This window comes from Camelus dromedarius, chromosome 6 (genome assembly GCF_036321535.1).
Source record: "Camelus dromedarius isolate mCamDro1 chromosome 6, mCamDro1.pat, whole genome shotgun sequence".
NCBI lineage: Eukaryota > Metazoa > Chordata > Mammalia > Artiodactyla > Camelidae > Camelus > Camelus dromedarius.
Window position 1 is genome coordinate 26895561 of NC_087441.1, and position 24456 is coordinate 26920016.

A 24456-nucleotide genomic window follows, 5' to 3' on the forward strand; every position below is an offset into this window, starting at 1 on the left:
TCTGGATACTTACAAGAGCCCAGCTTCTGCTCTTGACCTCACATGGCCCATTTTCAACACGGCAGACGGGGTAATCTTTTAAAAACTTTAGTCACATTATGTCATCCCTAAGTTTAAAACCCTCAAATTGGTTCACATGTCACTCAGACAAAAGCTCTAGCTCTTATAATGGCCTCAAGACCCCGATGTAATCTGTACTCCTCCACCTCCACACTCTCAGTCTGATCACTTCCTTATTTCCCCTGAGTCCTCCACCACTGCCACCAACACTGGCTTCCTTTCTATTCCTTGAACATATCAGGCATGGTGCCAACATCTCATGGTTTTCAGTTGCTGTTTCTTCTAATCAAAATCCACTTTCCCCAGATACCCACATGGCTCCTTCAAATCCTCGCACAGTGCCACCTTCTCAGCGAGATCTCCTGTCTACTCCCCTCAAACTGCAACTGGCCCCACCCACATGTCTCAGCTCCAGAAGTTCCTACCCTCCTCTCTGCTTTATTCGGTTTTTCTTACTGCACTACTACTATCTAGTATCCCATACGGTTTACTGCTCGTCTCTCCCCACTAGAACATAATAAGCTCCATGAGAATAACATTTGTCTATTTCGTCCACCAAGTATTTCCAACATCTAAAACCATGCTTCAAATGTAGCAGTTTCCCAGGAACATTCACTGACTAAATTAGTAGCCAACTGCCCAAATCTCATTTTAAAATAACCCTAGAATTTAACATAACATCTTATAATCATATACTAAACTAAAATTTGAGGGAAGACAGAAATTGTAATATATGTATCTTTTAATTTAATTTTTTTTTCCTTTTTGGGGGTAATTAGGTTTACTTAGTATTTTTTTTTTTTTTAAATCAAGGTACTAGGGTTAAACCCAGGACCTCATGTATGCTAGGCACGTGCTCTACCACTGTGCTATATTTTCCCTCCTGAATCCTTAGTTTAGCCAAGATCCTAACAGAGAGTAAGGAATCTTTATTTGTTTAAGTGAATCTGTTGAATTAGCCTCCAATTTCCATACATTCTGCTATCTTATGACTTCCCACTCAAAAGATTTATTACGGACAATTGTGCAGCTGATTTGTAATCATGGCAGAATAATTTACATTTCTCTCCAAGACTTAAGATATTTAAAGCCCTTGTTCTTTGTTTAAATAGAGATCACGTTGAGTCTTAATGTGCATTTTAAAACACCAAATGTGTTGAAGGGTCTGAAAACCATTTAAGTTGATCAAAACAAGTAAGATACTATGTGTAGCAGTGTGGATTCTGGAATAAGACTTGGTGAGCCCACATTCCATGAGTACAGCTTTCTAGCTGTCGCAACGTTGAATGAGATCTCTAAGCTCAGTGTCCTCTTGCTCTCCTTTAGACTGGGGTTATGACAGAGCCCACCACATGGGGCTTCTGTGTGGTTTAATGAGATGAGTCACATAAAGCACTTAGCATGACGCCTATCAATGAATGCAAACTCTTTTCATCAGTGAACACGTTCTGTTTGCTGTATACCTTATAGCAAAAGTTACATTACATTCATCTTTCCCATTTCTCAAAATTATTCAAGCATGAAAGAACTATATTATATTTCTATCATAAATTACTATTTTCATTTTAATTCATAAGGTAGAATGAGTGGACAATCAGTATACCATAATACCAAAAAATCAATATGACCTTAAGTTGTAAATTTAGACAAGGGACTTTTGGTACCCAGAGATATCATCGCTCTTAACTGCACTTATACTATCCAAACAAAGTGCTCAAAGCTGGACAAGGACCCAGCCCTGGATCAGCAGGTATGAGTCCTGGTGCTACACCTCCCCACTACAAGTCCATGGCAGACTACACTGTATTTATAATGTTACTCTCCAATGAGCCAAGACAAAGCTTTAGGTTTCTTCCCAACATGGCTGTTATGAACTGATCAGAGCTGACAGAAGAAAAGTCTAATATTTACTCTCTAGATCTTCACAAATGGTATGTAATCACAATTGATATTCTCCTCTCTCTCTCTCTGCATATATATGTATACATACATATATGTGTGTCTGTGTGTGTGTGTGTGTATCCTAAAATTTATTAGGAGGGTATAGCTCAGTGGTAGAGTGCATGCTTAGCATGTTCGAGATTATGGGATAAATAAATAAGCCTAAATACCTCCCCCCCAAAAACAAACAAAAGTATTAAATAAAATAAAATATTGTGGAAAAGTTTTAATAAATTATAAGGTCATAGAAGATAATAATCCATGGCATCTTCTTATGAATCTTTATCAGCTCATGCAATATAGAAAGTTGAAGTTAGAAAATTGTTTAAAATAAAAGAGCAAGCCTTAATGATGAACAAAGATTAAAATATACTTAACATGTCTACGTGGTAATTTCACCATTTAGGTACTCTACTATCTAAGTGCAATAAATCTATAATTGACAATTGGGAGTTACAACAGTTCTAAAATTGATTCAACTTCAAGCAGAATTTCATTGAACTCTGAGCAATATTGTCCAGTTGGATGGTATAAAAAAATACATGCTGTAAATACAGCTTTCTCGGCTAGTCAAAAGGCCAAGATCTTCCAAACAGATTTGTAGCCTCAAAAACAAGAATCTGATATTGGTTAAATCTGAATGAAAAACACTGTATGCATGATGCACATTATCCGTTAGACTACTCAAGAAAAAAGCAGTAGAAGAGTCATAGGATTTCAGGATTTTGATAATGCTACACTCTCAAAAATGAAAACATGATATAGGCTGAAACTGATAAAAATAATTCTTTTCTAGCATACTGTCAAAACACTGACAGAAGCTGGTGATTCTGATGCTCTACATTTAGATGGTAAGTTGGCTGGTATATTCAATTCCATACAACAGCTAGAAACCTGTCTAAAGGGCTCAGAGAGCAGCTCAGGTTTTAAAGATGCACTTGTGGCTACAGTCAAAGATGATACTGTGGAATCTCTAAGAACAAAGAGCTGAGGGATAATCTAAAGTCATTAGGTATTCCAAGGGAGAAAAACAGACACAGAAAGGAGATTAATTTATTAAACTAACTTTAAAATGTTAATACACATTGTTAAACTAGCAGGTTTAATGCAAGAAAAGAAATACTATTAACATCTACATGTATATGAACTTCTAAAAATACTTCTGAAACATACAATGTAAAATATGAATCCAAAGAATGTGAATTAATTTAGACCTCACTAGCTGAAATGTTACCAATAATATAAGTCAACTGATTCAATAACAATATTTCCAAATGTAGGACTTAATGTTTAATATTAGGGAATCCAAAAACTGTAACTTAGTCTAAAATTTTACCTCATTTTCCTTAATAGCCACTAATATTTTATTGAATAACATATAGTGCTTAAAATTAACAAGTGTTTTTTTTCAAACCTTCTAGCTTGATGATAAATTTAGGTTAAACTCCCTCTCACTTTGATGTGAGTGAATCAGACCAGAAAAAAATCTGCCGCCTTCTTTAGTACCATCAAAACAAGACTTTAAAATATCTCCATGTGTAAGAATACTACAGAAGCTATAAAAACAATAAATCTTCCTCAGCCTTTATTTGATTATGAGGAATATATTTCAGGGTATCAAAGGAACTTCTGATTATTAGTAGAAATACTCTTTTGTATAATGTAGACTCATTTATTTCTATTAACAAGTACAGCATTTAGTTTAACACTGTAGTAAACTATAATTGGATATAAAAACTGCTTCTAAAAACTTATGACGTTCTAATAGAGAATTTCAGACAAATATGAGAGTTAAATCTTACTTTAATTGCTTACCTCTTAAAATTCCCTAGATCCTCTAAGGCAGACTGCAAAATAAGGTCCAGATACAACACAAAAAAAAAATTGCTTAAGGACCAAATTTTGTTTTGATCATGTGCTGTTAAATTAGTGTTACATGTTAAATGCACTTTTTTTTAAACAAATTTTAAGTAAGAAATGAATTCTTGACTCAGTAATCCGTTCTGAGAATAACACTTTGGCTTTCTAAAATGTGCCAGGCTATTCATTACCTTAGTTTACAACAGCATATAAAAGCTTTTCAACAAAACATTTATTGAATATCAGTAAGAATTATGCTAAGAAGTAAAGATACAAGATGAACAAGACCCACTATTATTACTCTTCAGTAGTTTATAATCTAGCAGAGAGACAAATATACAGATACAAATTCAGTTCCATGGGATAAGTCCCAGGACAGAGGTAAATGGCAAAGGTGCCCTGTAGAGGTCCCTGACCCGGCGTGGCTGACAGCATGGGGAAGGAGGCGGCAACCTCAGAAGCTTGATGCGAGTGAGTGAGTCTTAAAGATCTGCAAGTTACCGGGTGGGGAAGAGGCCCACCAGGGAAGAAGCTACAGTGCTAGCAGAGGCATAGAACCCACCGAGAGCCTGCGAGACTCAGGGAAATGGAAGAAGCCAGAAACAAGGCGAGAGAGATGTAAGTAAGCGCTTTACTACACATTTGGGGTTTTCTTTAGAAGACAAGAACAGACCTGTGAAGGATATGAAGCCGAAAGTTGTGATCAGGTATGTCAATCAGGGCGACTACTCTTGGCGCAACTTAAAGCAGAAAAAGACAAGAAATAAAATACAGATCCTAAGGAGCTGGAGTCAGAGAACAACTTTGAGAGATATTAAAAAATAAGAACGGATAGGATTTTGATACGGGGATACAGGAAAAAAGGATGCCTACCTGTTCTCTGAATTAACCTACTCAGTAGATGATGGCGCCACCCACTGAGATGGGAAGTACCGGGACAGAGGAGAAAGGGAGGAAAACTGCAAGAAGAGAGCTGGTGAGTTCAGTTTCCATCTGCAGAGTCTGTAGACCTATGTTCTTCCAGGCAGGGATGTCTGCCCGGTGAGCAGGGAAGGATGAAGACACATACTCATCAAAGACCATCTGAATATATCAGGTTATTGTAAGATCAGCTAACATTTATTGAGTGTTTACTGTAAGAAAGGCATGTGCTAAGTCCTTCATGTAACTTCTTTTTATTAGCCTCCCCACGCTACACATGAGGAAGAGTTTACTGAACTTCCCAATGGTCATAAAGTGTTTACGTGTCAGGGATGTCTGATTTCACAACTCAAGTTCTTACCTTATGTGGTATCATGCAAAATCCATTATAGGTTTTAGAGCCAGATAGAAGTGGGTTCAATTCTAACCTCTGCTACCTAACAGTTGTTCGACCTTGATATTCTCTGGGCCATAATCTCCTCATGGTGACCATAACAACCACACTGCAAGGATGTGGTCAGGATTGGAGAGAGTACACAGAAAGTGCTAGATGTGCATTATACCTGCAACAACTGGCCCCTATTGTTATGTCTATGCCTCGAGGGAAAAAAAAAAAACTTCTTGAAATAAAATAACTATGATCTAAGTTAATTCCCTTTCACCTTATTATGAACTTTCTTTTAATGCCACCCTATTTGTTTTTTATCTTAATAAACGCCAAGTATCATTTTCCAAAAGGTTTTGAGACAATAATTAATATATGCTGCAAGATTTAAAGTTATTTAAAGATTTCATTCAAATAGAAATAATTTCACTGTAATGGGAGTTTATTCCATAGTGATGAAAAGTCCAAAAAAGGAAACTCAAAAGCAGTAAGGCATGTGGATGTTACGGAGACAGCTTTGGACTTGGAGTCAGAAGATCTTTGAGAAGTCCCAACTCTGACGCTTACTAGTCATGCCAACATGGGCAAGTTATTTAATAGTCCCAAGCAACGCTTTGCACATGTACAAGATGAACAGATTGGCCGATATGTTCTTCTAAGTCTAATGATGCTGAAGAAGAGGGATTTATGATGTTTATAAAATCAAAGCCGTTGAGCCATTAACATTTGACACAAGCATCCAGTTTCCTGTGGTTTAAGCCAGAAGCGCCCACTCTTGATGGCCTATCAGACTATCAGACCATCCACAGACCAGGAGCTTCCACTCTGACCCTGACCAGATCCTGACCCTCAGGTGGAAAGCTCAGTGCTGGGGAGGGAACCAAGAAAGAGTGAATGAGAGCATTCTTTCCTTCTCTCAATACCTCTCCACTCTTACCAACAATTTAGCACAGGGTCTGAGCTGAGAGACCAAAAGATCACTCAATACTTCTGATTCTCAAATCTGACTGAACATTAACAACACTGAGCGCTGAAATTTTTACTTTAAATACTGAGTTCCACAACCCTAAAATATCACTGGGAGGAAACTCTGTTATATGATTTACAAGGGCTGGGTTTCATTTTGTAAAAGGTGGTGTGAAGCATCTTGGGTAACAACTTCACTTTAATGTTAAGCCTAAGAATATATTCTCTTTAGCCTATTTCAACTGTATTTGAAGAAAAATTTGTTCTTAAGTATACACACACCCTAAGGTAATTGACTGGATCAACCATCCCGGCTTGCATGGACTCCACCTGCTTTAGCTCTGAAAATTTCACGTACCAGGAAACTCCTGGGTCTCTGGAAGGAGGGACAGTTGGTCAGTCTACACAAACACACACACAAACACACACACATGCACACAACCCTTAGTGTGTTAGAACAAAGTACAGATTAACAATAGCCCTCTCACAAAGCATCACCACTAAGATGTCATCACTCATTCAAGTATGGTCACACTCACAGCCTTCTGACACCACTGGGATCCACAAAAATGCAAGCGACATCATTAAGCTGACTATCATCCACTCTAGTAGAGTCCATGCTACGAATACTTAAGTTTGATAACCAGCATTTCAAAAAAAATTATTTTGAAGCCCTTGCCTCCCAAATGCTATTTGTCCACTTTTCTAAAACACTCAGGCAATTTTTGAGGAATTCTTTACCATTTGACAGGCTTTTTAATAGTTTTATGGCTTGTAATTTTTTGTTACAATTACTTTCCTCTAATGATGTCATGTGAAATTAAATAATAGTATAACAAAAAATAATTAGACAATGGTCATGTCTGTATATAAATGAAAAATTCAATTATCATTTCATTTAAATAAAGCACTTAATAGAAAACAAATTAAATTAACTTGGAATGGCATATATACACCAGAACACATGTCATTCTGCATTTTAAAATTAATCATTGATTATAAAAAATAAAATCAATCATTGATTTATAGAAATCTTTTCCAGAACCACAGTATCACACACAAATACACTGTTTCCAGCTGCCTGATGGAAACATGAGGCTCTAAGATCAAATCACGATCATACAAGCTAAAGAGCATCCGTCTGCCTAACACACACTTGGTAAGTACACACATCTCCTTACTCGTGACATTGCTAGTCGTCTGTGGGCAGAACAGCTTGGGCCGCAGTTGGCAGTGCTGTTGGAGCCGGAGGTAGGGTAGGGGGAAACCTCCTACTGACTCCAGCTCCACACACTAAAGAACTAGTGCCGTGAGGACACTACTAAGAGGAGGAAAGGTCATATAAATCCTTTCCCTCTGAGCAATTCAAATCTTAGAATGACTGCCACCAATCTAAGCCAATGGTTGCACAGCATTCTTCACTCTGTGAAGAGCTTAGCAAAACAGCAAAATAAGGAAAGGCCTTCAGGACTGTGGTCACCATCCTTGACATGAACAATAGGCACGCCAGTAATATTCTCCTCCTTTCATGCTTCTGACATTCAACAACAAATGCACTATCTAAGCACACCTGGAATAAAACCCAATAGAGGAGATGCGTAAAACTGCTTTGACCTGGCATGATTTCAAGGCCCTAGTCTTACTACCACTGGCTTTACAAGCAGACAATCAAGGAAGACCTCAAAATATGACACTGTTAAGCAGAAACAGCAAACATTTCCAAAGGTCTGTTTTATGATCTTGAAAGAGAATCCAAAAACTGACTGAAAAATATTTTTAACAAAAAACTTGCTTTTTACAATATATTCCTTTTAGTATGATTTTTGAGTAGTCTTACCACAGCACTGTTCTGCAAACTTGAGATTGAATTAAGACTTACTGATTGTTCATTTAAATCCTGGGAGTCTTCCATGTGGTTTCCTTACTTCTCCTGCCACTCCTAAGCAGAAGCAGCTTCCTTCAATTAAAAATGGACTATCTAAAACAAAAAGATGAAAACAAAGGGGAAAAATGAAAAAGTTATCTTTTTAAATTAATGTTAATTACCAAAACTATGATTTACGTGATAGTTCGTCATCGGTAACCTGTAAGCATTATCTTTAAAGAACAAAATTCAGTAATATTGTTTCTATATCTGATAGAAATAATGATCTTGAAAATCACATCATGGTAAAACTGAGACATACAAACAGCTACTCAGGAATCCTACAGATAAACAAAACACATCTGAGGACAACTTTAGAGATGAAGTCTATAATAAACAGTCCACTATTTTGCTGAGAAGTCTGTCATTAAGCAATTGACAGATTAAACATTGAGTATGCATTAACCATTCACTTTCTAAATTACATAAAATTGAGAAAATATGAGTGGGGAGGATATAGCTCAGTGGCAGAGTGAGTGTTCAGCATGCATGAGGTCCTGGGTTCAATCACAAGTATCTCCATTTAAAAAATGATAAAAATAAATTAATAAACCTAATTACCCCCCCAAAAATGAGAAAATGTAATGTGTATTTTAATATGACAGCTTTCTGTTACAGGAAAATGTGTCTGAATTACCAGATGATCATTATTCAGTTCTAAAGAATATGTTATAAAATGGAAATGCCAATTTTAAAAAGAGACTGAAAATAAAACTATTATGATAGAGAAGGTATTACAGATATATACGGGAAGGACAATTGATCAATAAACTATGGTGAGACAATCAGGTAACCACTCAAAAAAATTCATCTTTACTCCATACACTACAGTTAAAAAATTTCCAGGCAAAATGAGTTTAAAAAAACTCTAAGAAACATAGGCATATGAGTATTTTAACTCCCAATAAAGAATTTTACAATAGAAGCAACGAAATGTAACACAAAAAAGCCACACATCCCCTTGAACATATAACACAAATAATCACACACATAATTAAAAAACACATGAAAATATAAAAAGAAATATCTACACAAATATCAAACACAACAGGCTAATGCCTTACAATCCAAATAGAAAGGCACATACACCCCTATAGAAAATGGTCAGTCACCACAAAACCAATACTCAAACTCACTAATAAATGAAATACTCTTTAAAAGAGCAATGATGCATTTCTAGCCCTTCAAATTCTAATTCTAAAAGTAAAATTAAAAGAATATGAGGTTAAAAAAAGACTTACATAAAAAGTATGTTGATCATAGACATAAGCATAGATGTAAATCGTTAAACTCACATTTCAAGGAGTATTTAATGACACCAAAAACTTCTGAAAATATAATTTAAGTGGAAAATAAGTACTCCAATCAGCAGAAACAACATGTTTCCAACACAGTTTATCAAACATTCACCATATGCAGGTGTTGCGCTCAGTTTTACATACTCCTACTACAACCAGGTAGATGTGGTTTTAACTTCTTTTCTTTCCTGCTTTGCAGTATGTTCTACAATAAACCTGACTTTCCTTATTAGAATACAAGATGTTTTAAAAATTACAAAGGAAACTTAAAATGTAAATTGTTTTATGCATACACAAACACAAGAGACAGATCAAAGATTTTTTTCAATTTTAGGAGTTAAAAGTCATAAAACGGTCATGGTAATTTACATGTATGTAATGTGACAGTCTCAGTAAGATGCTGATGAAAAATACTCCAAAACCAGAAAAGTGTCATTTTAAGGAAAAGCACAATTTTAAAGTGCATTTAAGATGGGGAGAGGGGAGGGTATATATTAAGCACACTGAAAGGTGTTGTGGTATACATATGAATTCAGGAATTGTAGATTTAAAGATGTTATTCTTTGTGTTGGGAGTGGGCTGAGAAATGGTAACTGGAAGAAGCCCCACTCTTCGCCGTTTACCTCACACTTCCATCTTTTTTCTCCTGTCCTCCCCCATCTCCTTACGGATTGGTTCCTCACATCAAATCTGTGTCTCTTACTCTGATCTGGCTTCTTGCTGATCCCTTACTTGCTCCTCCCATCTTAGCAAACCTCCTGATCCTTTTCCCTGCGCACTGCCCCCTCCCACAGCCACCAGGGCCACACTGGCTCAGCCTCACCTTGGATGTGGTGTCGGCCACCAGTCCAACTGATACCAACCTGCTAAGACTCAGCACCTGCCAGCATCATGAGCCCCCTCCTCTCCTCCAGGAAGGAATTGTGACGGATCATCTTCCTTGGAGCCATTTTCTCCTCACTATCTGGTTAACAAAGTAGCCCAGTGCTCTCTTAAAGGGGAGACTCTGATGTTCCTTTTCATTCTAACATATAGATGGGTAAGGTGAATGGTAAAAACACTGTACCGCTTTACAAGCAGAAGGGACAATGGATTCAGCTACGTAAAAACATAACAAAAACTTTTGCATTTCTGAACAGAGAAAGACAGCCCCAAAAGTAACAGGACACAACAGATTATGAAAAATATCTTCAATAAATATTATAATTATAAGCAAAATGTGAAAAAAACTTCAATAAAAATTGTAAGTGATTAAGCAAAGGTATGACAATACAAATCTCTATTAAAAATGTAAATAATAAACAAAGATTTGGAAAAGTGTTCACCTTCACAGTTGCCAAAATATGTAAACTTAAGGAACAAGTATACATTTTGGGTTCCTGTATACATCTTCAATAACTCAAACCATTTTAAATATTACTAATGCCCAGTGTCAGAAAGGATACAGTGATAATAGTGCCCTCATTCAACTGCCAGTGATAATGTCAAGCTTTCTAACATATTTAGAAAGAGATCTGTCACTGCATTTTAAAACATGTTTAAACTCTTACCCATTAACTTTCTCTAAGGAGTAAACTATCTCCCCCACTAAAAGTCACAGGGTATTCACTACAGTGTTATTAATGATAATAAAAGCCAGAAAGCCTCACTTTTGTCAGGCATTGATTAAACAAATTATGGTCAATAAATGTAATATAATATTGCTTTAGGAAAAACATAATTATAAAAATGACATGGAAAAGCAAAAATTACTGATTGTGTATTAAGTGAAAAAATCAGAACAATATTTTAGCTCTGCTAACACTCATGTAATCTAAGCACGTACCTGGATATTGATTTAAAAGAAACATTAAAAATAAACATAACTTGATACAGAATTGTATCTCTGGCTTCACATACTTTGAATATTGCTGACTTTATTGTCTGTGCAGTAAATTAAAAAAACTTTTCCATTATAATACAGGAGCACAGAGTAAGTAAAACCAAAATGATACTAAAATGACTTTACAAGATCAGTTAAAAGGGTAGTAATCAGTGAAAATGAATTTTCTAGGTAGCAGAACCTTCCTCCAAGTGGCCTCTGCAGCTTTCTCCATGCAGTAAATTTCGAAGCTGTGTATTCTTTAAGCTCAGGTACTCCGTATCTTATTTACAGAGTGTCACCTACAGCACCCAGCTCAGTGCCTGGCAAGCACTAGGTGGCTAACAAATATTAACTGAACCAATGACACAATTAATTAGTGGATGAAAGCATAATGTATCTGACGATGTGAACAAAAAATGTAAACAGCCACATGATTTAACTTCTGAAAATTCTGTCTCAAACAAAGGGCTATTTTAAGAAAAATCCTGTTTTGCCCCATGTTTTTCAGGCAGAATATTGTGATTTTTCAGAAAATTCAATATAAAGAATTAGTCCACTAGGTATTTTCCTATTTGCCTGACCTAACAATAAAATACAATAACATTACTACTGCTGCCAATTTAACCTGTTATTTACTTTTAACGTAGCATGTCATTGTAGTTTCCTAAGGTTGCTATAAAAAAGTACTACAGACAGGGGGGCTTAACAAGAGAAATGTATTCTCTCATACTTTTGACAGCAAGAAGCCCTAAATGAACACGTTGGCAGGTCCACGCCCTCTCTGGAGGCTCTAGAAAAAAATCATTCTTTGCCTCTTCCTAGTTTCTGGTGTTTGCCGACCATCCTTGGCATCCCCTGGCTTGTACATGCATCACGCCAATCTCCATTTCCCGGTCACACGGTATTCTCCCTGCCCATCTCTCCACATGGCCTCTTCTGGGGATGCATCCCTGTGTCCAAATCTTCCTGTTCGTACAAGTACCCCAGTCATCAGATTAGGATCTACTCTAACCCAGTAAAACCACATCTTAACTTGATGACACCTGCAAAGACCCTATTTCTAAATAAGGTCGCATTCACAGGGAAGGGGGTTAAAACTTAAATATATCTTTAGGGGGGACACAATTCAACCCAAAACATATGTACAGTTATCACACTAAAATGATTATTAAGGTGTGATTAAGGTTTAAATGTAATAGTTCCAGAAAGGATACACAAGAATGAAATTGTGGATATTGGTCATTAGGAAAAAAGTGATCATTTTCTAGAAGGACCACCGTCTTAGGGCACCGATAACTCAAGTGAAATTAAAAATTTAAGACTTCAGGAAAGCTGTTGAAGCATAAGAGAACGAAGCAAAAACTCTCCTTTTTCGTTAACCTCTGGTTCAGAATCTATTTAATGTTCCAGCTGGGAAGCTATTTGCATCAATGTTCCATGTTATAACATAATACTCTGCTTTATATTTCCTTAAAATTGAGATTAATTGTTACTTAGTTCAACTGTTTTACGGTAACATGAATTTCTTTCTTTGCCAAACACACTGAAGTACTAAAACATTATGAGCCCGGTGATTTTATATTATTGAACCAAGTAAAACTACCTGGGTTAATTGCAGACACAGTATTATTTTACATCATAATTTAGCAACGGTTGTTATGCTAAGTCCTTCAACATCTAGCTTTCACAAATACATAAGAAAAGGACAAGAACACTCTGCGAATCAAGTAGGAGAAGTATTACCTCATAATACAGATATAAAATTAAGGAATAACAGTAACCTCATGCTGTTTTATGAGGCAATAATCTAGTTCCCAGCTCTATTTCAAGGCCATTTCCCCAGAAAAGGTGAGTTTAAAGCAGGAATAATAGTGACCTCACCCATTCCATGTTAGATTATTTCTTCTGAAGTTAGGTTTTCAATATACAGAAAATTGATCATATCCTTTTCTTGAACTGTGCTCTAGACATGAGGCGGAAACTCCCGTCTCTTAGAAAATCAGAATTTAAAAAATTAGCAATTCTTCTAATTTAAATATATAATGAGATTGCTATATAAAATGTTAAAAACAATTCCCAGAAATGGAATGAGGTACTGAGACGTGGTCCAGGTGGTGGACGGCAAGAGACCCCGCGCCTTCAAGAAAAAGATGCTGACGGAATTTAGAGGAGTTCGTGGAGTTTGTATGATGTAATCCTAATCCTCTATCTTCCTAATCAAACCTTCAATAAAAACTGGATTGCCCAGGCACGATTTACTCTGGCAGAATAAATGCAAATGTGAGCGGGGTGGCTCTCTGTGCTGGGGCTGGAGCTGGCATGGGATGCTCCACCTCTGGACGACATACACAGAGGCCTCCCCACTGGTCCCTAAAGCCTGCTGCCTGGGCTTTGTCATCCACAACTTGCCCGCCCCTCTCCACATTCAGTAAATCACCAGATCCTATCAATACCTCATAGAGTTCACTCAGATTCTCTTCTTGCTGCTACCAAAAGCCATCATCGTCCTGGGACTAGAGCAACAACCTAAGGACACTCCAGTCCTGCTTCCTGGATCTCCTTTTTCCCAGTGCAATCAGAATGACCATTTTAAAATAAAGATCTGATTGCCTTCTCTTAAAACAACCCAGAGTTTTACCACTTTCTTAGGAGAAACTGGAAGTTCTTTCATTGGTCCCACCTGCAGCTATGGCCGCACATCCCTCTGCCAAAATGTCCCATGACAGGTAACCAGCAGTCAGGTGCTTTTGCTCCCTGGGGCCATGGACCAAAGCGGGAGTCCAGAGGGAGAGCTCCATCTTCCTTCTCCCAAAGATCCACACCTTGTTCCGCTGTCCTCGCCATCCCCTCACCCTGTCACTTCCATCACACTGCCCTGCAGCCGAAAGGCTGGGGATTCCACCAGGAGCCTGCTGTGAGGATATGTGCACAGCAGAGGCTGTTTGCTTCTTGCTGAGGTGCAGAGAAAAAAGGAGAGGGAAAGAGACTACACTCCTCTGCCCGTGTTCCAAATGTCTAGTATATCCCTAGGGAAAGATGGAACGATGGCTGCCTGCCCAAACGTGTTCTAGCTCCTGTGCAGACTCTGGAATGGGGTGACGGAGTTGCATGGTTAGTCCCACCCATAGCCTCCGGAAGTCCCTCTTAACCTAGCTGGGGCTTTGGAGAATTTATATACACGTGCAGTTTCCTGGGCCAAGGGAGGATGTCACTCCATTATATTCCAATACAGCTAATCTATTGTTTGACATACAGATTTTCAAACTGCAAGTGAATTTTGAAAATCACCTGTATACAAAATTAAGGTTTGCTGCATGGGGATATATATACATCTATTACACTGACCCATATTCAGCTTATAAACCATTAGGTTCCCCGGGGCTTTTCCAGTTCCACCAAATTACTTCTATCTAATGACTCACAATGCCTTCCAATTGTTTAGGATGCAGGGCTGGGAAAGTACCAGGTCAGTCCTCCTTCAGTGGCAAAATCTCTAGGATATAAAACTTGGGGGCTCTTTATTGCCATGTGTAAAAAGCTGGTCTACTAGGGAGAGACAGAAGAGAGCTGACCCAGAAAGAGAAGTAGAAGCAGCAGGAGATGGCAAGAAAGTCCTGGCAGAACTGAAGTGCCTGGATCTTGTCACTTCTAAAGTCTCACCGTTTCTCTGCCCTTCTTGCTGCTTGGTTGTTAGATTCTTCCTTGGATTCCATGAACAATTCTCATAATCTCCAATTAAATTTCTCTCCTTTATTAAGCATATTGCTCATCCCCCCATAAAACTGTAATTGTACAGGAAGTCTAACAACTTACATTCCCATTACATTATTGACATATTATAGCTGGGAATAACCATCAGCAGGGCATTGCTACCAAGTCCTCTGCACCAAGTTACCCTCGTTGCCCTCCAAATTTCATCAGTTGGTCTGGGAAGCTGGGTCAGGCACTGGCTGGTTCCAACCGCTCAGGCAGCAGACCAGAGAGGGAAGCCAGCAGCACAAAGAACACCCAGCTCCAGTTCTATGGCCAACTGTTCAGAGAGGTAAGATGGGCATTCTGTGATCAAGCACATGACTCTCTTCCCTGCCTGTACAGAAGGAAAACAGCAAAGGTGTCCAAGAAACAGATCTGGGTGAACAGTAATGCCTGCCTTCAATCTCTACAACCAAGCTACAAAGTAGATGCTGGGGCTATTTTTCAACTGTTTATTGAAGACAGGGCAGGGACTTTGCAAAATGGTCCACTGAACACATGTTTAAAAAGAATGGGGTTGATTTCCCATGTTGAAAAATTGTAACAAGCTGAATTTCATGATAATCATTTGGGTCCTTAGTGATAGGTTCATTAGATGGCAGTAATCTTCCTGGAGTTATAAAGTATGACCGCTTGATTTTTGACAGGCAGGGCCAGCCAAGGGTTTCTATTTGGTTTGTGTTTGCTAACTGTTGATGGTTGGTTAGTTAGATTAGAAAATATAGATGCAGTTGTAACTGGACAGTCCCAGAGAATTCTGAGCTTGGGCAACTTTTGTTACACCTACAGATGCTCAGACTGACTCTGGAAATTGACTTTTCTTCTAGCCCACTGCCCCTGTTGCTCCTCTCAACCGACACTTTCTTACAACAATCCGCTTTTTTCTCAGCCATAAACCTCTCTTCCATGGCCAGGAACCCTTTGTGATGTAGAATATATGATCACATGCATGACTGAACATACATCTGCTGGCTTAATACACTTCTTGAGAAAAGTCTGTTGCAATTTGAAAGAATTTAAAAATACATTTCCTAAGTTTAGTATTCAACTCTTGAAACCTAGATGTCTAAAAGATAGTTTTGCTGGAGAAAATACAAATTTAATGATTCCAAGTAAAGACTTTTGGAGAAAATAGGGCTACATGTGAGTCCTTGCTTTACCACTGGATAACTGTGTGGCCTTGGGATAGTTCATCAATACCCCTAAATATCATTCTCTTCATCCATAAAGTAGAAACAATAATATCTGTATTATATTTTGTTAGGATTAAATGAAACCACGCACTTCAAAAATGTAAGTCATTTACTAGTTACAGAGTGGAAGAAAATCTTTCTGCTTTTTTATTTTGCTCCTTACATGATGAATTAAAAAATATTTTTGTCATACCTATGCAATTTTGTTATACCTATGCAATTTCTGTGAAAATGATTTTTAACACTGCTCAACTAAAAATATTATACTAATCAGTCCTAGGTTCAATCCCCAATATCTTCATTTAAATAAAATAAATAAATATATAAACCCTAATTAACCCCACACAAATAAAATAAAATGAAATAAAATAAACCCCACAAAAATAGAATGGCAAATGTGATATAATTACAACAACATGTCTTCTTCAGATTTCTAAAAGTAAGATGAACAGTGACTGGAGTTAGGGAGCAACTAGTTGGATGATCTAGGCTGGAAGTCAGGAGAAGCTGGACTGATGTGGTGGCTGAGAGAAGCCTGGAGAAAAGGTGGATCTGGGAGATAACATGAAGAAGAAAGCAACAGGTCACAAAAAATATATGAACATACTGTAATCAATAAGGCAAATATAACTTTTAGGTGCCACACCTCAATTCTTGAAAAATTGGCAATATGGGAAAGTTGAATGAAAAAGATAAGTTTGTATGCTATGTTTTTGTTGTCATTATGCTCCTTCAGGAAGATCGGCAGAAAACGATAGCAAGAAGCAATGCAGGAAGGAGGAAGTCTGAGAAGTTTGTCTCTTTTATTGATGGAGGGCTAGAAAAACTCAGCCCACTATCCAACTCAGCAAGGAAGCTAGTCATGTGATAAAGCCTTTGGGAAGAGAATAAAAGAAAATAATTACCTGTGATAAATCAAAACCTCAGCCTCACTCAAATGTAAATTCTAAATAGTTACTGCATCGCTAGCACGGAAACCTCAAGCCAAAATATTAAAATTAAGACTGATTCAGAGGCTTGAAATCCCTAGACTCCAGGGGAACAGATGAAAAATTGGTCCACAAGGCTCAAAGGATTATGAGAGAAAAATTCATCAAAAGTGAAAAGCTCCATCAGGAAACAAAACACCACTGAGACAACAGATGCAACAATTGGGGAAATGGAATCCAAAAGTTTGAGATTAAAGACAATCTGAAAAAATATCATATAGTAAATATGCTTAAATCAGGTACAGACAGAAGGAATAGAAACAAAATTGAAATAACCACACATTATAAAAATAAATGGACAAACTTGGAAAAGAACCATGAAAGTGTTTTAAAAAATATATTGATTGAAATTTCAAAAAAGAAATGAATGAATTAAACAGCAGATTAGATTCAGCTAAAGAAACAATTTGTGAAATAGAAGGTAAAACTCAGGAAGTATCCACCCCATAAAGGAAATTAATGAAAGCAAAACCAACAGCAACAACACAAAGACAAACATATTTTCGCCTCTCAAATTTTCCATATCACCAATTTTTCAGGAATGAAGGTGTGACACCTGAAAGTCATATTTTTTTATTTTGGGGGTCAGGGATCCAATATATAACAAAGTAAACATGAGAGATATAAAATACAGCAGTAGATACAACTTACCTAAAGACAAGTTACATGCCTGACTTGTGTCTACAGTGAATAATAGTTAAAGATTTAATTAAATATAATGTTACTTGCCTTCCTAAAATCTGGGACACCTAAGGAGAATTTTATTCATCTAGATTTTTAAATTGAGGCATCTAAGGAAGTTTGGTGGAGGGGCAGTAATAGCTTAGTGGTGGAGCACATGCTAGCATGCATGAAGTCCTAGGTTCAATCCCCAGTACCTGCATTTAAAAAAAAAATTAATAAAAAAGTTTTTTAAAAATAACAAAGTGCAAATTTAAAAAAAAGAAACTTTGAGTACCTTCTTTTAATAAATTTCCCTATAGCATCAAAGCATTCCACTGACTCAGTAATTGCATTAGAAGTAGGATCACATTTACAGAATTTTCCAAAGCTTCCAGAAATCCAAAGAAATTCCTAAAGGCTAACACTGAAAGAATTCAGAAAATACTACCTCAAATAAATTTGATGTTGCGGTTTAATTCCATGTTGTACTTCCCAGCTTTATGTTCCGAATTTAAGGGCAAACTCAGACAGATAGAAAGAGACAGGATGTGAATGGAACCCACAGCCATTTCTTTGTCAGGATTATGAGGAGTAGAGAAGTAAATGGGGTTTATTAACAAACTGATCCTATGGGTTTGTAGATGCAACACCTGAAGCTTCTTAGCGCCAGTGAATAGAACCACCTACTTCTCCTCTTTCTCTCAATTCTTCCTCACATATTAATTTAAAAAAAAATCTACTTTTCAGAACTTCCACACTGGTCTTACCCACCAGAACCACAAAGCAGAAACTGAATCCCACCTTCCTATGTATGGCAGGCTATTAGATATTAAGACAGTACTATCACTCATGTCATTCCTAAATCTTTTTTTCCTCAAGTTAAGTACCCCTGGTTAATAAGACCACATCTTTAATAAAAGAAAGTCTTTGTTTCCCAACAGGGATTATCAGGAAATTCAGTCAGCCACAAAAGCATAATTGCCTAGAAAATGCATTACATGGAAGGTAGATGTGAAATAGATCACAGTACATCATTATTTTTAAACCATTCCATTATAAATTGACATTAAATCAATATAGATCAGCATGAATGTATACCAAATATCACTTTCATAGCCCAGCCAAAAAATGGAAAGGAAATCAAACTAGCTGAAATGGAAATGGAAATGAATAACAATAAATTATGAAAGCAGTTAAGAATGCGCCTTTGAGAAAGACTCAAGGGGTTTTGTTTGTTTGCTGGTTTGTTTAAGACCGAATTATTCTTTGGAAAAATTAAAGAAAAAAAAAAAAAAAGACTAATGATTAAACTGCAGGAAGGTTTGATCTGCCTATGACTTGGCCATGCCTGGACCTGTCTATAGAATCTAGGTGTTCCTGTCCCAGGGTTCCAAGTGCTCTTGGGCCTCAGGACTCTCCTGGGAAAGAACCTTCTACAGGGAGACCCAATGAGCCATAAAGTCAGAGCCAAGTCTGAGCCCTAAATCTCAGGGCTGCAAGAAAAAAAGCAAGGAAACAATAAACCAATAAAACAACTGTTGACTAAACTCTCTGGAGAAGAGGTGGAAGGCAGATGGCATCTCCATATTCTCTGGCTTCTCCGTTGCAGGGGCCATGATGGGGGAAGGGGCGATAACTTTGCTCATTGGAAGCTACCAGTCATTCAATCAAGGAGAAGTGAGGTCTGACCTGGAAAAATACTATTTGCTCTTTAAACATGACTCTTACAGCTTGGAGAAAAAAAATGAAGAGGGTGAAGAAAGCTTGGGAAAATACTGGTTAAACTAGTAACAAAAAGATCACAATGAGTAAGATTTAAAACTGTGAGATTTGAAACCCGGAAAGATGACAGAAGAGTAGAATAATCTGCCCCCTCTTGGCTAAACCAAATACAAAAGACACCGGTTGTAGAGCTGTGGATGCTGGTCCCTGCCATGCTTTTGATAGTGCTCTCTGTTCCAGATCTAACCAGGGCTTCAGCCAAGTTCTTGTTCAAAGGCTTGAACATACTATATGACCTCCTGAAGACAGACACTGCTGTGGCTCACATTCGACAATCCAACAGGGCTTTTAATTCCTGACATTTTTTTTTTTTCATGGTCATGAAAAAGAAAAATACAGCGAATTTCTTTCAAGGAAATACCTGATATATAAATTCACCGTATTATTTACAGTCCCTATATTAAGACCGTATCTTGCAAAAACATGATCTTCTATATCATGTGTAAATGAATGAACAAATAAGGAAATAAGGAAACACTCAACTAAGGCCCATGTCAGGAAATAGATAACTTTCATTTCACGAAGTTTCAGACTGAATCCGGCACACAGCATCAGAGATTTCCACGTCTGCCATGACTCAGTGCATGGCTTTGGGAAAACCTTGTAATTTCTCCATACTTCAGTTTCTCACCCTATAAAAGGAGTATATTGCTTGAAATTTAATTCCCTCACAGCAGTGAGAGTTTTGATTCAACATTTATAAAAGGCTTTTTAGCATCCCTGATTAATAGGCAAAATACTGTCGTAGCTGCATAATCCACTTTCCAAAAAGTATAAAGGTAACTGGTCAAATCTGATGTAAAATAATTCTGTACTTGAGAAATAAATACCAGCTATATTTGTTACTTCACCATTCCGCTTTCTAAGTAATAAAAAGTACTTCTGACAAGAAAAAGTATCACATTAATATTCAAGCCAGTTGAAGTGCTATCATTACAGGCTCACCTACGCTGGGGGAAGGGGAGTTGTTTTGTTTCTCCAGACTACACTGTGTGTTTATATGGTAAAGTCAGGAATGCTGGGCATGGTTTTGAAGGCCTCTAGCGTATTCGTTGGTTTCTGGCATTCTAATACACTCTACTCTTATAACCATAAAAGTACTCTTGAGTGCTTCTGGAAATATATAACAAATCCTTAATCAATTTAAGAGTGTTTTAACTGCATACATGAAATTTCTTGGGAGGAAAATGTTAGCTATTCCACACACATACAGTACTTAAGTTAGCAAGAGAGTTCCTTCTCAAAGGCACAAAGCAGTTTCCCCATAGTAATATAATTTTCAGTTTTATGTGCCTAAGTCCTATTGAATCCCTTAGAATAACAGGAAATTCTACGGGCAAAAAACCCACAAAAATTGATAGCCATATTTATCCAATGCTGGAGGAATAAGTTAGCTATTTTGAGTTGGATTACTCTTTTAAGGCACTAGATAACCCACGAATGGTTAGCTAGAATCTTAATTAACTAGGAACTGCAAGAACTGAATATTCTAGAGACAGAATTTTCTCCATATAAGATTCTAACAATAAAGTCAACTGACTGATATACTTTATTTTAAACTTGATGCTTTACTAATATACTTTAGCCAGGACTTAGGTAGCAATTCTCTGGATTTCGGTGCATTAATTAATTTTCACACTGAACAGATTATAACATTTCACAGATTTAGAAATTATACACTGATAAGACATAGTTGATATTTTGATATATGGTAATATTTAACATACATTTAGAATGGAGTGATCTCATCTATAATAATACAATGCCTGTGCCTTTCATCTATGTTTAAAAGCTATAGTAATATACACAAGGTGTTTAGAACTCTGTTTGGCATGTAGCTGGCTCTTAATAGAATAATAATAAACAATTCCTCATAGATTCTCATCAATAAAATCAGAGTCAAAGCCATTTCTCCTAACAATTCTTATGTAACTATTTTATACTGCTAGAAACATGTTGTGAATATTATACACACTGAGTTTTTCTCTTTCTACCAATTATGAGTTTAGGAACTATCAATATACATAATAATCATTCACGTAACAGAGTAGTAACAATTTTCAAATGAGATATTCACCACGTATAACATAGATGTGTTATGTATGTGGCTAAAATTATTTGCTCTCATCAGTGAACTCTTCAATTAGTGTATGAGTCTTAAGGAATTTACTACTATAAACCTTCTTATTAACCAGAGCACAAAATGTTACAATGTTCAATTAAGCATAAAATTTTCCCCTTGGCTTTTATGAGAAAGATGCAAGCATCATCAGATGGATGCAAGGTGTTAGAACCTTTTCGAAAAGTATTTTGGCATCATTGATGCAAGATACACATTTTCTCCTATTAATCCTACATCTAGAGTTTTACCTATAGGAATTTGGGGCAGATATACAGAAAGAGATATAAAAATCATGATTGCAACACTCTTTATAATATTAAAAACCTGTAAGCAACCTAAAAAGATACCAAGAAGGGAACAGTTAAAGTAGAAAACATATTCATACGTTAAACAGAATTCACCCAAACTACCATGTACTGATGTGGAAAAGTGTTCAAAATACAGCAAATCAAAAGCAAGTTTTAACTGATGATCTATTTTGGCTTAAAAATGTAAAGTAAAAATAAATTAGATCCTCACATAATTCTTACATTTACACATGTACAGAAAAAATGTCAGCAGGGAGGGGTACAGCTCATTGGTAGCGCACATGCTTAGCATGCATGAGATCCTGGGTTCAATCCCCAGTGCCTCCACTTATTAAAAAAAAAAAAAAGTCTGCAAGGAAGCATACTGAAATCCAACAATTTGCCCTGATTTGTGGAAGGTGCAGAAGATGGATAAAGTAAGGGACACCCACTTTTTATTTTAAATATATCTGTATATTTTAACTTTTTAGTAAAGTATAATACAGAAAGAGTAAATGCAAATCAAAAGTAGACTGCTGATAAATTTCAAATCAACACCACCATGTCACCATCAATCAGATCAAAATAAAGGGCATTATCAGCATTCCAGAAGCCTATCTCCTGGCCTCTTCCAGTCACGACCCCTAAAGATACCTCCTATCATATCTGTTTACACAACAGATGGATGACTTTGGCCTAAAAAAAAAATTGATTAAAAAAACAAAAACAAAAACCTTGTTTCAGCAGCAAGAAGGGTCCTTTTCTGAAGAGTAAATACTCTCAGTAGTTTGATCTAAGAAATCAACTCAATGTATATACTGAGCATTTCCAGTGTCTTTCCAGTATAAACTCAGTTCTTCACAACAATTCCCTGTTGACACACACTAGAACACGCGCTCAAGCAGCTCAGTAACTAACTTCTCCAAGGTTACAGGGCTGGCGAGTGGCAGCAGGGCCCCGACGATACACACAAAGGTAGTCTGATTCCAGTATTCACAACTCCTGGACGGATTCAAAGATAAACAAAGGCAGCAAGTTGTAGATTTGGGAACACCAGGGTGTCTCCAGCACGAAGTTCTCCTTTGAGCTTCCTTTTGAAATAAGTCACTTAACATCTTTAATCCATTATTCGTCTGCAAAATGGAGTTAGGCTAAACTCCTCTTCTGGTCTGATTCTCTGATAAATCGACCTACTAAAGCACAGAGCAAATTAGGCTTCATCACGATGCCGTGCAATCACATACCACATTCAGAAATGACTCATACGAGGAAATAAAACCACAATTTTTGAAACTATTGGAAACAATAATTTTAATTTAATGTTATTTTTGGACACGGGAGGTTTTCTTTTCCCCCTAAATAAGCAAGTTGGTGGTTTTGAAGGGTCTTGCTCATCTTTTTGTGGAAAATGCCTGGAAACAAACCACTAGAAACTAAACAAATTTTTCTTCCCAAATTGTGCCTGAAAAAAGACCGAATTTCTCTCACCAAAAGGCCACATATACTTTTAACAGATACCTCTAGGATTTTTTGGTCCCCATATTTTGAAACATTGACATAAACAAATACAGAACATGCCTCCTCTAAGATGAAATCCATAATTCTGAGGGTTAAACATTCTTCAAAACAGCATGACATGTATCTCCGCAGAAATCAACCAAAGAGGCCGAAGTTTGTTTCTAGAGAAAACTGGAAATAGGAAGACCATTAAACCTTAACTAGAATCTGCCTTTTTAATTTCAGTTTATTCAAAATGCCAGTTCATGCTGGCCATATCTTTTTTCTCTAGAGTATCAGTAACACTTGAGTACAAATGAAGCTTTAAACAAGTTAAAATAAAAAATAACCAATAAACTCGCTTCTATGACTGGCCACAAAAAAGAATCCATTTCCAAAATGTGAGGAGGATTCATTCTTCGTAGCTGTCTGGCTTTGGATGTCAGTCCTTCGAAGACATGCAGGCAATAGGGCAGCTAGTGAATTTCCATCCATATGCCCAGGCACTGGGGCTACAGAGAGGGAAAGAACTCAGTGAGTCTGTCTCTCTACAGACTCACATAAAATTAGTCCCAGCACAATGTGCTCTTATATTAATAGTCCAAATAAGGTGCTATGGTATTACGGAGAGAAAAGAATTAATCCTGCCTGGGCCTTTGGGAAGGCTTCCCAGAGGAGGTGACATTTGAGCTAAGTCTTGAAAGATGAGTCCATTTTTTTGTCCAGGTAGGCAGCAAAAAGTAAGAGGCAAGTAAGTACGTTAAGGGAGTTGGGGCAGTGGAGGACGAGGGTGATGAGAGTATCCCGGAGAGAGAAAAGGAAATGCCTAATTGTATTTTATGTGATGGAGCATTCTTAAAAATAAGTAAGCCTTACATTCATACCCACCATACAAAGAATCAACGTGAGGAATTGGATATGTGACTTGAATTTTCTGGTGGAGGGTGGGGG

At 37.1% G+C, this 24456-nt stretch overlaps 1 protein-coding gene across 10 annotated transcripts in view; it reads right to left on the bottom strand.

The window, feature by feature from the left end:
- Nucleotides 1-24456, bottom strand: part of EYA4 (EYA transcriptional coactivator and phosphatase 4) — a 243609-nt gene that overhangs the window by 207233 nt on the left and 11920 nt on the right. For all 10 annotated transcript variants that reach the window (XM_064486678.1, XM_064486679.1, XM_064486675.1 and 7 more), the window contains exon 2: nucleotides 8013-8111. In XM_064486678.1, coding sequence (XP_064342748.1) covers nucleotides 8013-8045 — 33 coding nt within the window. In that variant the 5' untranslated portion in view covers nucleotides 8046-8111. The remainder of the gene's footprint in view (nucleotides 1-8012; nucleotides 8112-24456) is intronic.